The 17,878-nt window shown below is 38.6% G+C and overlaps 1 protein-coding gene across 2 annotated transcripts in view; it reads left to right on the top strand.

Annotated features, from left to right (window-relative positions):
* Nucleotides 1–17,878, top strand: part of wdr62 (WD repeat domain 62) — a 40,509-nt gene that overhangs the window by 9,085 nt on the left and 13,546 nt on the right. For both annotated transcript variants that reach the window (XM_081370330.1, XM_081370331.1), the window contains exons 8-25: nt 266–426; nt 2,028–2,217; nt 2,293–2,442; nt 3,253–3,416; nt 3,495–3,586; nt 4,586–4,711; nt 4,819–4,889; nt 5,585–5,706; nt 5,886–5,961; nt 6,078–6,189; nt 6,391–6,454; nt 7,173–7,295; nt 10,913–11,034; nt 11,711–11,772; nt 11,853–12,122; nt 13,035–13,189; nt 14,284–14,405; nt 14,526–14,651. In XM_081370330.1, the coding sequence (XP_081226456.1) occupies nt 266–426; nt 2,028–2,217; nt 2,293–2,442; nt 3,253–3,416; nt 3,495–3,586; nt 4,586–4,711; nt 4,819–4,889; nt 5,585–5,706; nt 5,886–5,961; nt 6,078–6,189; nt 6,391–6,454; nt 7,173–7,295; nt 10,913–11,034; nt 11,711–11,772; nt 11,853–12,122; nt 13,035–13,189; nt 14,284–14,405; nt 14,526–14,651 (2,308 nt within the window). The remainder of the gene's footprint in view (nt 1–265; nt 427–2,027; nt 2,218–2,292; nt 2,443–3,252; nt 3,417–3,494; nt 3,587–4,585; nt 4,712–4,818; nt 4,890–5,584; nt 5,707–5,885; nt 5,962–6,077; nt 6,190–6,390; nt 6,455–7,172; nt 7,296–10,912; nt 11,035–11,710; nt 11,773–11,852; nt 12,123–13,034; nt 13,190–14,283; nt 14,406–14,525; nt 14,652–17,878) is intronic.

The raw sequence follows: 17,878 nt of genomic DNA, 5'->3' as shown, positions 1-17,878 counted from the left end.
ACAAAACGCAATCAATTGTAGGTTTTTCCTATCGCACTGAAGAGATAAAACTCCACATCCAGTCACGTGGAATTTTATCTCTTCAGTGCGATAGGAAAAACCTACAATTGTTTGCGTTTTGTTCCCCTTCCTGGAGCACCTACACTTATTACTTACTTAGCCAGTAAGACCCTACAAAATATTTATTACTCAACATGTCTCAGAAACAAATAGGACAGGTTACGTGTAAAGTATGCTGTCATGTGTCTTTGTTCTGCTTCTGTAGACGACGTCAGCACAGTGCTTGTCGGTGAGCGAGACGTTTGTTTTCTGCGGTTGTGCTGACGGGACGGTGCGTGTGTTCAGCCCTCAGGACCTGCGCTACATCACCACTCTGCACCGGCCACACTGCTTGGGAGTCGATGTGTCTCAGGGCACACAGCCTGGGTAAGAGACTTTCAGACCCGCCTGGGCTGGAATAGAGCTAAAACCGCCATACGTTTGTTGATTTAAAGGAGTTTTATGATGCTTTTTAATGTTTTCCTGCTTGATCATTCACATTTGTAGAATCTGACTCGTCTTCGAACTGATGCTTGAATACAGATAGCATTATTAACGGGATACAATTGCATAGAAGCCTAGGAAGCAGAAGCTTGTGATTATGGCTTGGGGCGTTACATTTCCGACACATGCTTGAGGTGTTTGGCCAATCACAGCGCACTGGGGCAGTTGGCCAATCAGAGCACACTGGGGTTTTTCGGAAGGAAGGGCCTTGTAGAAATCGGCTTGTTTTAAGGCAGACTGGGAATAGAGGAGCTGCAATAATGTACAGTATGTAAAGAATGTGTTTTTTAACCTTAAAGGATTATAACCTATTCTAGTACACCCAATAAACAAAATAATGATCTTTTATAATAGCATCAAATGACCCCTTTAAACTTTTCAATCAATTGGTTAAAAACGCATTGGTTTCCTTTTCTTGCAATATAACAAAACATTAATGTTTGCATGCCAATGCCATTTAAGTGTCATGATGTTAGATGCAGTCGCATGTTAAAATTAGTGCAGCTTTGACAGACGTGTCATGAGAAAACTGTTTTTGTTGCACTCCATCTAGGAGTTTTTGAGTGAAAAAACAAAGATGATTAATGGTTTCTGTAATTGAGTTTAATTAAAACTATATCTGATCTACAGTTTTTCTACTTTAAACGAAAGGAGGAAAATAAATGTTTAATAAAATAAATCTCTGCTTAAAAAGGCTGTGTGAGCGAGTGAATGAGGATGTGGGAGGAGAAACAAGATTTCACGTGTAGTCCAGTGGAATATTGCTCAAAGCTTGCAACACACAGTAGAAAGCCGGCATATGGCTTAATCCAGATTTATGATCTCACTTACCTCTCATTCTTCATATATCCAAATGTTTCCATGTTCGCTACCATTTATACTAAAACTTTTATTCTTTGTACGTCACTCGTATGCTAAAATCTGTTAAAAAGTAACACGCAAAGTGGTGTATTTGGCGTACCTTAACTTTGGATTATAAATCACAGCACATTTCAGATGATGAAGAACACAACTTGTATTCCAGAAAATACGATACTTAGATTTCAGACATATAGCTTCAACTTCACAACTAATTTGATTTACTTTGCATTCATTGAATTAAACATAACTTAAAATGTATATAAAAAAAAAAAAGCTAGAGCTAAATAAAACTAAATAAACTAAAACTTAAAAACTATAGACATTTATAAAAAAAAAAGCTAATAAAATGACACAAATTATTAATACTTTAACTAGAATTAATATGAAAATAGAATTTATAAAAATATTAACAAACTTTAATGGTGTAAAGAAAACGATTTTAAATATTAAGAAACTATAATAGTGGTGTGTGTAACTCTGGTGTGTGTAATGTTGGCAAAATAAATTCATTACCAGTGTTCTTGTGGTTTGAATGATCTCGTTGTTTAAACATTTTCCGTTAAACATCATGTTAAAATCAAACGTTAAACATCAAATGTTGCGTATCTTTTCTCTTTTCTTAGGCATTTGTTCGGTGCAAACCCAGAAGCACAGTATCCAGACACCCTGGCTTTAACCTTTGACCCTGTGACCAGGCACTTGACGTGTGTGTATAATGATCACAGTGTGTACGTATGGGACGTGCGGGACATTCGCAATGTTGGGAAGGTCTATTCAGCTCTGTACCACAGCGGGTGTGTGTGGAGTGTGGAGGTGTGTTACTCACAGACCAGTTCATGTTGAGATCATCAGATGAACCGATTTATGAATGCATAATACCCTCTGCAGACCTACCCTGATCTTGAAGATTCATCAGCATGTCTGTCGCCTGGATCTTTCCTCACCTGTTCATCTGACAACACCATCCGCCTGTGGAAAAGTGAGTCCCCGCAGAGTCACGGCTCGGCTCTCGGCCTTCGACACAACCTCTACAGCCAGGTACGGACTACTGCTAGTCTGCATCATCACCGTTTACAAAAATATTACATAATTTGTCTGAACAGCAGAGAATGCATATTTTGTCTATTTATTTATTTGTTTAGGGTTTGTACGGTCATGAAAAACCTGAAAAAGTCATGGACTTTTAAAACGGCAATTTCCGGGCCTGGAAAAGTTCGGGAAAAATAAATAAACCCAGAACGTTTTTGGAAAAGTCATGGAAATTGGTTTCACAAATTCCTTTAAATAGAATCTATGATTAATCAGTGCCTGAATTTTGGAGTGTGATTTCAGGTAGTGCAAATAGTTTTACTAATGCCCCTCGTTTTCCAAAACTAAATTCAGGCTGTGGTCTAATTGATAATACTGCCTTAAATTATAGTACTCAGGATTCATGATGTTATGTCCACAGTCGTAGGCACCAGTTACCCACCCTTATGTCCTCCTAAAAGACTTTGTTCGTCTTTTGAAACACAAATGAGTATATTAAAGTCATGAAATCAAAATTGACCCTATTTACTTTGTTAGCGCACATATTAGTCTTGTGGTGAACAATTAATCTGTGCAATTTAATACACAGAAAAAAAAAATGGTTTGTCTTTAATCAAAATCAGAAAATTAGCTTCAGCTCTGGATTGGCGTTCCTTCTCTGATGGCTTGGGTTGAATATCCTTAAAGGGTTAAAACTTTCAGTTTTGGGTGACTTGGATTAATCCACTTGATTCATATGGAGAAACAGTAAATGATGACACAATGGTTTGCCAGTGTCTTCTTGTGTTCAATGATTTGTTGTATGTGAATGTGTTTCAGGACATTGTAAGGATAGTGTATGTGGACGATGACACGCAGTTCCTCAAAGCTGAGGCTGAGAAAGCTGAGGGAGGAGGCCAGGACGGTAAATCTGGGATCAGGGTGATGGAAATCAGCCCAGATGGACAGCATTTGGCTGCTGGAGACCGCAGTGGGAACCTGAGGTGAGAGGAATGAGGGGTCTGTGCAGAGAACTAAATCCTAAATCTAAATGTATGCTGAATCAGCGGCCTCTTCTTCAGGATCTTCGGCTTGCAGTTTATGGACGAACTGCTGAAAATCGAGGCTCATGATTCAGAGGTCTTGTGCCTAGCCTTCTCTCCGAATGAGACCGGTAAGTAAGCCTTTTCAAATACATATTTTGTAATGCACAAGGGATACTTCGCCATTGGCAACATGAGCTTTCAATAAAGCTGTGCAGTAGAAAGGCGATTATTATTATTATTTTATTTTATTTGGTGCGACCTTACTAGAGAGAACTGAGAAAAAAGGCTCTTTTGCCAAAGAGGTAGGGAAACACCCATAATGCACTGGACATGCTGCTGTCCAAGGCCACTCGCATCGGTCTGCTATGGATACGCTTGACCAGAGTCAAATACTGCCTTGCTTTAGTAGGAAATGCCTCTTGGCAAACTTTCAGTCATAATGGTGTCGACTTGTATTGTTCCAAGGTGCAAGAATTCAAAGAGTAAATGTTTAGCCGGAGCGACTTACTTTCGGTTTCCAGTGAAGGATCCAACGTGTTGTGGGCAGTGGCTAACAGCTGAAAAGAATATGGAGAGAACGCAGTGACGGAAAATGTGAAAAACCTCTGTGCTTGTAGTCAACGTTTTATGCCAAAAGGAGAGGAAAAACTGAAAGAAACTGCAGTTCTGTCAGTTCGGCCCGAAGCAACACAGTCGCATTCAGATAAGAAAGCTGTTGTCTGTTGCTTTTTTACCATAATTCTGTTAAAAGAGTTGACAGTACGTTACCATTTTCAGAGATATTAACCCTACCCTTACAATACCTGTTCTGTTAATAACCCTCTGTCGATCTGACGGTCTGTGGGCGGGGATACAACATGCGGAAATATAATCTGTAGTTTTCACAAAGGCCCTGGAGCTTTCAAAAGTCTGCCGGATGACACTTTTTTTTTCTCAACACGGGGGAGTAAACATTGTTCCTTTATATAACTACCAACATTGTCATCACAATGCAAAGCGAGTTGAAAATCGGTGAAGAAGAGAAATGTATACTAGTTTTAGACATGCCGAGTCATGATCGACTCATTGTGTATAACACTACAAATTGTCATTATCTACAGTGCAGAAGTGTGTGTTTTTCCTGTCAGGTTTGCATCTGTTGGCTTCTGCAAGTCGTGATCGGCTCATTCACATCTTTGACATGGAGAAGAAATGCAACCTAGTGCAGACGGTTTACGATCATTCGGCCTCCATCACTGCCATCAAGTTCACAGGTCAGTTCACAGTCGATAAACACTCAGTGTTCGTATACAAGAGATTTGCTGCTGTTTTCCACACATTTCAAGCACATTTCTTGTCTTTCGTGCACATGTTTTTGCAGGTCTGAGTTCAGAGTTGTGTATGGTCAGCTGTGGCGCTGACAAGAGCATCTATTTTCGATCTGCTGAGAAGGTGAGGATGAAGGGGTTACTGCTATAAAGTTATAGAGGTATCTTATTATATCCACTGCATAGAGGTTTCACTCGGATAGATAAGCATCCCTGGAGCAGATCATTCAAAATATCATCATGCTTTGAGGTATTCAACAACAATTATGCAGGGTAATTATGCCCTGGACTCCACATTCTGGTCTTTTATTTACTTATTTTATATTATCAATTTATTAACCTCTGATACATCAGTTTTTAAATCAAGAAGGGAAAGAAAAAAATGCTTAATTTTAAATAAATTTATATGGCACTCTATATTTTATTTATTTATTTATTTATTTGCTAGTTAAATTACAAAAAATACTGAATTTGAGGAAAAATACATCATAGGGCTCTAATTATATTTTTGCTAACATTTTAATGTATGTAAAATTGTGTAAGTTCTATGATTTAAATTAGTTAGACATGCTTTTTTACCTATTAAAATTGAATTAAATTATTAAAATGGAATTTTAAATGGAGGGGAAAAAAAACTAAATGGTTAAAAGGCTTTAAAAGACCTGTCCGCTGTAGTGGACATCATGTGTCAAAGGGTTAATCTGAAAAATGAACATGTAAATAGATTTCTTGGCTTTGCTTTTGATTAATCTGCCTTTTAATGATACTTTTTTTCAAATGTACTTTCTAACTATTGTTGTTTTGTGTCTCTTCTCAAAGACCTCGGAGGGCTTGAACTTCTCACGATCACATCACATAGTGGAGAAGACCACACTGTATGACATGGACCTGGACGCCACGCGCACACACACGGCCATTGCGTGCCAGGACCGCAACATTAGGTAGGGCTTTGTGTGAGGTGTTACTACCGCCTATACTGTAAACTTCTGATTGAAAGGGTCAGTTCATATGTTTCTTTGTTTTATGCTCAGTACAATAATAATTTGTCTGCTTTTAAGCATATGACATTATCAAATCTTCAAAGAGTTATATGCATGAATGTGTTCTTTTGCGTTTTCAGAGTGTATGATGTGAGGAGTGGCAAGATGAAAAAGTGTTTCAAGGGCTCCCTGAATGATGATGGGACACTGCTCAAGGTGTGTGTGTGTGTGTGTATAATGCTGTTTATTGTGTAACTGACTACCAGAGTAAATTATGTTTGCAGTCAAAATCCTTTGCACTTTTGGCAATAAGATTGTTTTTCTGCTCTCAGGTCCAGTTGGATCCCTCTGGGATGTTTCTGGCCACCAGTTGTTCAGACAAAAATATCTGTATCTTTGACTATGAGTCAGGCGAATGTGTGGCCACCTTATTTGGGCATTCGGGTATGTTTATTTTTCTTAATCAATGATTTCATTCTGACTCTTCAGAAATATGCATGTATATAATTTTTTTTAAAAATAAATAATAATATATGTGTGTGTATGTGTGCACACACCCGCACACACACATTTTGTATTTTTGTACAAATTGTATTTTTTGTTTTGGGTCGTCTTATTGTTGACCAAACTTTTATTCTCCCTCAGAAATTGTTACAGGAATGAAGTTCAGCCAGGACTGCCGGCATCTGATCACCGTATCTGGTGACAGGTAAATCTTTTAAATGTTATTTTTTACTTTATTTTATTACGAATTTTTCAAGAAACTGTTTTATACAGTATAAAAGGCGTACACATTCACCATTAAATATTTAACATTTTAATCCGATATCAAACAACATACAGACGTGGATTGAAGGATTCCTGTGGATCCTTAAAAAGCCTTGAATATCCTAAATGTTATAACAAAAGTCTTAATTATCATTTTAAGAGGTCTTAAATATGGATAAACATGGAATCATCACACAGTTAATGTGATTATTAAACTTCAATTGGCGATGATTTAATTTAAATTGATCATTGAACGTTCAAAGTCAAAATGTGGCACTGCTGTGTGTTCAGAGCCGTTTGCTATAAATAAATACCATGTTTTTGTACTAAGCAATTGCTTATGATCTTCTTTTGTTGACTTATGGCAATGTTTACTTTGATTTTATATTTTAATGTTTTTGATGTTTGAAAGTGTATTTTATCTCATCTTTTGGAGTGAGCAGCTGGGATTAGTAAAGCATAGAGATTACAAGTAAATTGACCCACATATGCCGAAAGACCCAAGCTTAGATGGCTGAAGTAAATTAGATAGACTAATACAAATGTGTATACTCTCACATTAGGAGCAACCCTAATTCTCTGCTCAACCTTACTTCAGTGCGTGTTAAAAACGCACTCACTGATTCAGATCCCAGTCTAATGTGTTTTTGTGTGTCCAGCTGTGTGTTTGTGTGGCGGCTGGACTCTCAGATGACCAACTCCATGAGGAAGAGGTTGGCGGAGAGAAAGCAGAAAGCAGGCCTGAGGGTTCAACGGCCCCCCAGCAAACAAGAAGCCATCAGGTAGAGTCATTTAGCCCCATGAAAACTGTGAATCTGATCTCTTCCTATGTCACGTTCACGCTAGAGGTGTTTGTGTAGACACAGGTTGAGTTGATGCGTGTGGGATTTGTGTATAGCACAGGTTTTTTTGCAAACGTACCACTAGGGGTGGGTGGTGTAAAAAAAAAAAAAAAAAACTACGTTGAGGTTATGGTGCTGTCACATTTACTTTTGTTTGAATTTCGTGGGCACAAAATCCAGTCAATTCAATAGGAATGTATACAATCGATTTAAAAAGCATGGTTTGACTGTGAGCTGTGCTTCATACTAATGGCTAACTACACAGATGATGATAGATTGCTGACCTTTTTGACCACTGTATTTTAGCTGTGAAATGTCTTGAAGTCCCCCTGTAGTCAATTTTATCCCTTAAAACTCATCTTTGATCACTAAAATGACACATTGAAACTTTTTTTTCTTCCTGTGATTTAAAAAAAATTAATCATGCCTTGAAATAGCTTGAGTGTAACTCTACATCATTTAGTATACGCAGACCCATCATATAGTTCATCATAACATCGTTATACGTCATACACCCGTTATTTTGCTAAATGTATCCGGTTTTTCATATCCACAGAAACGCATGCCGGGATAACCTGGCTTCTCTCGAGACTCCCCTGCTAGTTCGCTGGTAATGACATGCTAAAGCCCTCCGGCACGTTGACCTGATTGGTGTTTCTGACGTCACAAACTACCTTGTGACTAGGGGTGGAGCCGAACCCGAATACGGTATTCGGAAAGGCACAAATAATGTGTTTTTTACGAATACTTATTTCGAACAAATACTTTTAAAAATATTTGTATTCGGGAACAAGAAAAACTTTATATCAAAAAGCTGCGTTTCCTCATGAGACATGGCGACCGGCGGTGCTGCTGATGTGGTGGCTGAAATATTTTGGATTAGGCTAATGTCACGTTGTCATAAGGGGTAGTTCACATAGCGTGTTTTTTGCGCGTGCAGATTTCAAATGTAGGCGCGCGGCAAGCGCGCTTATAATAGAAGCGAGCGGCGCGCTGCATAGCAACGACAGACGCCACAGGAGGGCAAGCGCTTGTGGAAAGGAGAAAACGGTGCGAACTGCGCTCTTCATGATGACGAGGAAGTATCAGCAAAGAATTAATTGATTTCTAGCCCTTGCATTAGCTTTAGATATATTTATGGAGATGAGAAATGAAATAAAAAGCCGTCATTGTGTCATTAATATCAGTCCGTCAGAAAAGCAGTTCTAGGCTTATTCTTGGCTGGATAACTCTTAGCAGGTTTAAAAAGCTCTTTTAAAATTAAATATGAATGCAGTTTTGGATTAAATAAAAGTACAGTCAAGTCAAATAAAACATGTTTTATCTCCTGTTTGGTAACACTACAATAAGATACCATTCATTAACGTTACTTAATGCGTTATCTAACATCAACACATTGAGTGAACAATATATTTTTACAACATTAATTAATGTTTGTGAATGTTATTTAATACAAATACTTGATTGGTCATGTTTGTTCACTTCATTCATTGTGCATTAAATAATGTTAACATAAATAATGTTAACTTTTGATTTTAAAAATTTATTTTTAAATTAACCCCAAGGAGAATAATTGCGACAGTATATAGCCTAACTATTGTTTATTGTTAGGTCATTTTATCTAATGTTATCTAACAAATGGAATATTATTGTAAAGTGTTTTTAATACTACAGTTTCCATCTTTGTAACCGTGATATGATATACGCTTTAATATATGTAAATTTAATCTAAATTAAGCTTTGGTACCGAAATTGTTACCGAGAACCGTGGATTTTCACAGGTATTGGTACCAAATACTGTAATTTTGGTACCGTGACAACACTAGTAGCTCTGTTAGCTCGGTAATTTAGACAATAGGCTGTTGACAGAGTAACGTTAACATATGTAATGGCTGTTATGTTATTTTCTTTTCAATGACGTTCCTTGTTACATGTTCATTGCTGGATTTATGGAAAAACATCAACCAATATTGCATATCCATAATTATTATAATGGATATAATTAAAGAATACTTACACTATAACGTAAATTAGAAGTGTAACGCAAAAAAACTGGATTTTTACACCTATTTTGAATTTTACTCAAATACAAATACAAATACTTTTCCCCTCTCAACAAATACAAATACAGATACAAATACCGGCTGCTTTGCACACCCCTACTTGTGACCAGCGATTTCAAACCGTGTTTGTTTTTTTTTCACCGCAGTTTTAAGGAGAATATATATTGAAGGAGATAATGGTGTTGATTTATGAATTTGTACACGTTTTGTCTTAAAGCACATTAAAAACACCACATAGACATAAACAACATTTAAAAACTGGATTTTCACCACTGGGAGACTTTAAACGTTATAATGAAATCTTAATTATTTTAAGCGGTCTTAAATCTGGGCACAGAAAATCACAATACAGCTTAACAAATTGCTGCAATTATGACTTTCTTTGTTTATTTTCATCATGATAATCTTCACAATGTCAAGATTCATCAGGCTCAAGTTGTGAAAGAATGGTAATGGAAATAAATGTGATATTTCCGTCAAGAGGTGCATCAATGTTTGGTCAAGATTTTGTATTGTCAATGCAAGAGTCCAGCCCTCTGTAAAGCCTCCTCCAGAACATCCCAAAGACTTTCAATCAATTAAAACTCAGAGGTGCCAATTCATGTGTGAAAATGATTCTTCATGCTCCCTCACAACCATTCTTTCACAATCTGAGCCTGATGAATCTCAGCATTGTCATCCTGGAATATATTCATGATGTTTCTTCCTACATGGCTGTTTAAGAAATGAAAAGCTACACACTCCATCAATTAGAGTTAGAAGAACTGTTGAGTTAGAATAAACATATAACATGCTATAAACATAATCACTGCAATAATGATTCAAGCATAGACTCTTAAACGTTTGCCTATTTAAACCCAAACAGCGACTTTTTTTTTGGCCGGGCAGTGTATAAGACGACTAAATACAATCGGCAGAAGTAAAGCTTCCAACACTTCTTTCATTTTCAAAGCATTTTCCATAAAATGTAAGTTAAAATAGTTTGCAAGAGCGTGATCATAACTCAATGAGGCTGTGAAAGTAACTTGTTGAAGACGTGAAGACATGTAATGACACTTTTAGCCACTAGTTAGAAACCGCCTTTAAGACAAGTGAAAAAAATCACAAGCGTGTATTACTGATGTATTTTGTCATAGAATAAAACGTGAAAATATCTTGAGCTTGTGTTCACCTCAGACCTTATTTCAGGCATTTAACCAAAAACCCATTGACTTCAGGACGATGGAACCGGAAGTGCTAAAATTCTCGTTTGTGTTTTGACCTACAAAAATATATCATCCCTGCAGCACTCTGTGATTTATTCATCTTCAAAAGGCCATGATTTATTTAAATTAATGTCAATTTAATGTCAAAATAATGTCAATTTTAATTTTCAGACAATTTAGACTGTATGTTTACAAGAATTGGACATACGTTTTAAAAACTGATATCTTTTCAAAAATGGGAATGACTATATGATTTCATTATTTTCCTCTTTAAATGGCTGTTGTTCAGGAGAGAGACCTACGCCGTGCCCTGTACTGCACTGCCTCACATGGAGGAAGAGGAGGAGGAGGAGAGTCCAGAAGACGTTGTGGATGACTGCAGGACTCCAGACAGACTCGACTCCACGGATGGTGCGTTGATGGTGCTGTACTCTGGTGTTATTGGGCCTCTCGATCATGTCAAGTTAGGGCCCAATGAAATCCCTTTTATTTTCCCCCAAATTCTTTTTTATTTTACTTATTGAATTAAAATTTTAGTAATAAAAAAAAACAACACTTGTCTAATTAATTAAAAATCAACATCTACAGCTTAACAATTTATTAAAAGTTTCAGAAAAAATAAATTTTCAGGCTCTTTGAAATATGTTTAACTTGTTTTCTCTTTTAATTTTTCCAGATTCTGTTTTAATGGTTTTAGTTTTGTAATCAAAAAGCATTTCTCATAAATGTAATTCATAAAACTTTAACAGTTTAATAAGGTATACAATTCCTTCTCAATTTATATTCTAAAATGTAATCAAATGAAATCGTAACAACACTAAAATAACACTCTTCTCTAATAGCCGTCTTTTTGCATGTTTATAATCACAGACACTATGTCCACATTGTGATTTGATTAATTATACAGCCCTACTTTTGATTTATTTGTCCAATTCCATTGTGCATTCCGCATTAGACAAAAAAAATTACAGGAATTACAGTGTGTTTTACAAATGGTGGGAATCATTGGGCCCTACGTCAAGTGCACAAGCAAAGTGTATAGAATTGTTTAAAATTGGATTTAATGGACTTGACTGTCACACTTTAGCGTCTCTGGATTCTGTGGTGCTCCAAACCAATGGCAAAATGCCCATGTGGGTGCGCAGACTGGTAAGCATGTTCCTGTTCTCATTAAATATGTTATTGCATATTGAATTCTGTCATGACTAATGGATCTGCTCTAATCGCAGGGCGGAGGAGGTGAGACTGATGGCAGTGGCGTAGATAATCGAGCTCAGTACCAGCCTCAGGGACGCTGGGCAGTGCGGTCAGATCCACTAGCCATCCGCACAGTACTGGAGATGAAGAGCATGCAGCTTCCCCTGTCACACACTCCCAGCAGAGCCGTGGGAGAGGAGGAGTTCGAGGAAGACTCTCGCTTCCACCCTCAGAGTTTGGATAGTCTGTTGGATGAAGGCGTCGAAGACGATGATCTAGAGGAAGAGGAAAAAATTTGCAGTGTAAGTTTTGTTAATTTTGCATGAACGGTGTCAGTGCTAAACTCCCTGTTGCATTACAATGTACATGTATTACTTACAATGTATGAATCAAACTCCTTAAGACTGCTGACAGTTTGTCTTTTTCAATGTGTCATTTTATTATATAAATGTTTGTTTACCGACAAGTCATTCAGAACAGTGAAAAACTCCAGAAAATCTCTGTCCTGTCTTGCCTGCTCTCGAGGCGGGTGATGTTGGCTTAAATTTAATTAATAATAATGGTAGTAATAAGTATTTGTTCCATCCTTAAAGGGACAGTTCACTTAAAAATGAAAAATCTGTCATTTACTCATCTTCAAGTTGTTTCAAACCTGTATAATTGTCTTTCCTCTGTTGAACACAAAGGAAGATATTTTGAAGAATGTTGGTAACCAGACAGTTGATGGACCCCATTGACGATAGTAGGAAAACAAATACTATGGAAGTCAATGGGGTCCATGAACTGTCTGGTTACCAACATTATTCAAAATATCTTCCTTTGTGTTCAACAGAAGAAAGAAACTCATACAGTTTTAGAACAATTTGAGGGTGAGTAAATGACAATTTTCATTTTTCAAGTGAACTGTTCCTTTAACAACTGATCATGAACTACTGGGGGGTAAAAACATGGACATTTATTGGTGAAAATTTGTCTGAACCCTGTTTGTTAGTTTGGTACTCTTGGTCTTATCTCTGGCTTCACGAAACCGGATATTGGAGAGTGATATTTCAAGCCATCTAGTGGGACAAGCAACCTAAAATCTATTACTCAAACAATGAGCCAATATTAGTAGTGATGCTTGTCTTGACAAGAGTAACCTCACTAACAGTTGTAACCACATAATTGTCTGCTGCTATAACTGAAACATGAACGTGTTTGTTTATTTGTTGTAGGTTTCTAGAGATGGATTTAGCTCTTCTCTCCAAGGACCAGATTTTCTGCAGTTGCCACATGGAGAGGAGAACTTCAATCCCAAGCACAGCTCACCAGAGAAGACTGGATACATTTTGTACCCTGCCAACAGCACTGCTCTCTCCACTGGAGAAGGGTAAACCACTTATAGCAACATCTGGCTTTGGTTCATTTTCCATTTTGGGAATAGGTTTATTTGAATTTATTCGTTTAGCAGATGCTTATCCAGCAACATGCAATTTGTTTTGTTTTAATGTTGGAAAATGCCTGGGTGATGAGTTAGTGACATTGTGGTGAAAACTGAAAAGGAAGCGGTCCAAGTATCAAGCCCTGAGGTATCCCAATGTTTGCTTGATGTTACCGTTACCAGTCCCCCACATTGAGTGACATTTGAGTTCATTTAATTTGAGGTACTTTTAAGTCATCTGAAGTAGTTTTGGTTCCTTGCCACTGTCGCCTTTGGCTTGCTTAGTTGGGGACACTTAATATTCAACAATAATAGTGTTCTGCCTGCATTGACGCCATTATATGAGAACTGAACTGAGCTGGACGATGACATCAAGACACATATATATATATATACACACACACACATACACACACACACACACACACACACACACACACACACACACACACACACACACACACACACACACACACACACACACACACACACACACACACACACACACACGTATATATGTATGTAGGCTATGTATATATATATTGTCGGTTAACCGCCAAACCGCGATATTTGTTGCTGCTTCACCGCGGTAAGAAAAAATCCCATACCGTCACAGCCCTATAATATACCCACAGTATGTATGTGTCTATGTATGTATATGTGTGGGTGTGAACTAAATTAATTACTTTTTTAACAACAAAAATGATCCATCACTGAACTTAAGCTGGACTGTGACACTAAACAAACCTTTCCCTGTTATCACTGTAAAGCTGCTTTGAAACAATCTGTATTGTAAACAGCGCTATATAAATAAAGGTGACTTGACTACTTTTTGCACAATTTATGAAAAGTGGGTGAGCTGGATTCAAGCTCTAAATGGGACCAAGCTACTGAACCAAGTGTGACCGTGTCTTACAACCCTGTTTCTCCCATTTACATGCTGTGAAACTGGATTTTTGTACCCATAGTAAACTAGACATTGCTCTATGAAAGTCCCTAATCAGTAATCAATCTTTTGTTGTTGTTTTGTTTCTTCCCTTTAGAGAGTTCGATGTTAAAGCTCTGTGTGAGGGGTCAGGTGGTGACCCTGAGGACGAGGAGCTCAGCCCAGATAGCGCTTGCTCTGCTGAGAGTCCAGCCTCCCACAGTGACCAGCCCCATGACCGTACGTTACATTACACACTGTGTGCTGGAGAGCATGACATGCCCTAACACACTAGTAGTGGCCTTGAAGAGTTGAAGATCCTCATGGTGATGTGACTTTATCTGTTGTGTTGTTTTTTAGAGGACACAGACTCCCTCAGTCAGGTGAGCTCCACGGGAAGCTCAGGAGTGGAAGAGGAAGAGGATGAAGAAGAATCTGGAACGCTGCTTCGCCAACATTTCGACACACTGGGTGTGGCTGCTAATGGTACAACTTCAGCTCTGTGTTAAAGCAATTGTTCAAAACTGGCTTCAAAAATGTCATATTTGCTAGGCATGATCTTTTCACATTAAGCATATCTCAAAGGGCTTCATAGTGCAGCAGATTAGTAAAAAAATCGTTCACTTTGGTATAGAAGCATGAAATTTGGCACAGATACTCTCTAAGGGCCACTATTTTGAAAAAAGGCGTTGGCCACTCAAAAATTCAATATGGCGGTCATTGCTATTCAATGCTTATTATATCAATTATTCAAACAGTGATCCAAGCATACAATTTGATACAAATACTCTCTAAAGGACATGTTAATAGAAAAAGATGCTTGTCCCTCAAAAATTCAAGATGGCCGCCATTTTTAAAGATGGCCACCGTTCCTGTCGAATATTAATTATTTCAAGTGTTCAAATGGTGATGCAAGCATAAAATTAGGCTGAAATACTCTTCAAGGAACACTCTTTTGGAAAAAGGTATGTGCCACTCAAAAATTCAGGATGGCCACCATTTTCAAGATGGCCACCATTTCTGTCAAATAGTCATAATGTCTGCTTTGTCTGCCTCCTCTCCTTTGACCTGTCCAGCTTAGTTAAACTTGCCAGGGATATAAAATCCCCGCCGGCATAGGTCTCAGGTTCATTGGAGTACACAAGCCTCTCCACCACGGCAAGGTGTAGTCCACAGAGAGGAAGTGCCACTGTTAGGAGGGATAAAAGGATACGCTGCTGGTACAGGTTGCACATACAGTGGGGAGAACAAGTATTTGATACACTGCTGATTTTGAAGGTTTTCCTACTTACAAAGCATGCAGAGGTCTATAATTTTTATCATAGGTACATTTCAACTGTGAGAGACGGAATCTAAAACAAAAATCCAGAAAATCACATTGTATGATTTTTAAATAATTCATTTGCATTTTATTGCATGACATAAGTATTTGATCACCTACCAACCAGTAAGAATTCCGGCTCTCACAGACCTGTTAGTTTTTCTTTAAGAAGCCCTCCTGTTCTCCACTCATTACCTGTATTAACTGCACCTGTTTGAACTTGTTACCTGTATAAAAGACACCTGTCCACACACTCAATCAAACAGACTCCAACCTCTCCACAGTGGCCAAGACCAGAGAACTGTGTAAGGACATCAGGGATAAAATTGTAGACCTGCACAAGGCTGGGACGGGCTACAGGACAATAGGCAAGCAGCTTGGTGAGAAGGCAACAACTGTTGGCGCAATTATTAGAAAATGGAAGAAGTTCAAGATGACGGTCAATCTCCCTCGGTCTGGGGCACCATGCAAGACCTCACCTCGTGGGGCATCAATGATCATGAGGAAGGTGAGGGATCAGCCCAGAACTACACGGCAGGACCTGGTCAATGACCTGAAGAGAGCTGGGACCACAGTCTCAAAGAAAACCATTAGTAACACACTACGCCGTCGTGGATTAAAATCCTGCAGCACACGCAAGGTCCCCCTGCTCAAGCCAGCGCATGTCCAGGCCCGTCTGAAGTTTGCCAATGACCATCTGGATGATCCAGAGGAGGAATGGGAGAAGGTCATGTGGTCTGATGAGACAAAAATAGAGCTTTTTGGTCTAAACTCCACTCGCCGTGTTTGGAGGAAGAAGGAGGATGAGTACAACCCCAAGAACACCATCCCAACCGTGAAGCATGGAGGTGGAAACATCATTCTTTGGGGATGCTTTTCTGCAAAGGGGACAGGACGACTGCACCGTATTGAGGGGAGGATGGATGGGGCCATGTATCGCAAGATCTTGGCCAACAACCTCCTTCCCTCAGTAAGAGCATTGAAGATGGGTCGTGGCTGGGTCTTCCAGCATGACAACAACCCGAAACACACAGCCAGGGCAACTAAGGAGTGGCTCCGTAAGAAGCATCTCAAGGTCCTGGAGTGGCCTAGCCAGTCTCCAGACCTGAACCCAATAGAAAATCTTTGGAGGGAGCTGAAAGTCTGTATTGCCCAGCGACAGCCCCGAAACCTGAAGGATCTGGAGAAGGTCTGTATGGAGGAGTGTGCCAAAACCTGGTCAAGAACTACAGGAAACGTATGATCTCTGTAATTGCAAACAAAGGTTTCTGTACCAAATATTAAGTTCTGCTTTTCTGATGTATCAAATACTTATTTCTTGCAATAAAATGCAAATTAATAACTTAAAAATCATACAATGTGATTTTCTGGATTTTTGTTTTAGATTCCGTCACTCACAGTTGAAGAGTACCTATGATAAAAATTACAGACTTCTACATGCTTTGTAAGTGGGAAAACCTGCAAAATCAGCAGTGTATCAAATACTTGTTCTCCCCACTGTATCTGCAAGATGGAAGGCGGAAGGACCATCAGAATTGAGACTGGTTTCAACAATATAGGTGACCAGTTCAGAAAGAGCCATAGGAAAGATGGCTGGTTGAATAGTTTCACTCTGTGACTCTTTCTCAAGCCTTCTGAGGTGGAGTTTCTCTCTGTTGTAAAGATGAATGAGACACAAATGATGGTATTTCAGCTCCTGTGCAATGGCATCAGCACCACTTAGTTGAGACAATAATTTAGCATCATTCAGTGTTTGGGCACATTCATGTAGTCTGTCATTCAGTTGCAGTGTCATTACCTGGCGTAGGTCAGATTCAGGAGATACTGTATGTTATCACAAAGAAAGCAAACCTGATCATCTAGACTTTTTTGCATCATGGTTCTGCGATGCTTTGTTTGGCCTTCATCTGTCTCACTACATTGAGCATCGGATTGTTGCTTCTGGGCACGAAGTAACTTTGTGTTGCAGGGCCGTGCAGAGACCTCTGGAGGGGCAGGTGCTCAAAGTATAAAAGAGGGCACATGGAACAAGGCTTTAAATGGGGCTGTGTTTTTCCTGACTCAAAATGAGGCAGATGGGTAAAATCCTAATAATGTATTTTAATAATAAATAATTAAATTTGTATTTTTTTTTTGTAGATCATCATATGTGTTTCCCACAGTATTTTTGTGGGTTGAGCTCGCTACCTCTAGGGGGGTCCGGGGGCATGCCCCCCCGTAAGAAAATTTTGTACATTTTAAAGATAAATTCATTAATCTGGTGCACTTTGAGTCACCCGAATCCACTGTTAAAAATACATAATCCACCCGCCAACCACCCATATTCTTTGAGTTAGATATCTGCATCTGATCATCACATTACAATTATTCAAATTCTCAGTGTTAAGAATGA

The sequence above is a fragment of the Scardinius erythrophthalmus genome (assembly GCF_964197995.2).
Source record: "Scardinius erythrophthalmus genome assembly, chromosome: 7".
NCBI lineage: Eukaryota > Metazoa > Chordata > Actinopteri > Cypriniformes > Leuciscidae > Scardinius > Scardinius erythrophthalmus.
This window is presented reverse-complemented; position numbering and strand designations above follow the sequence as displayed.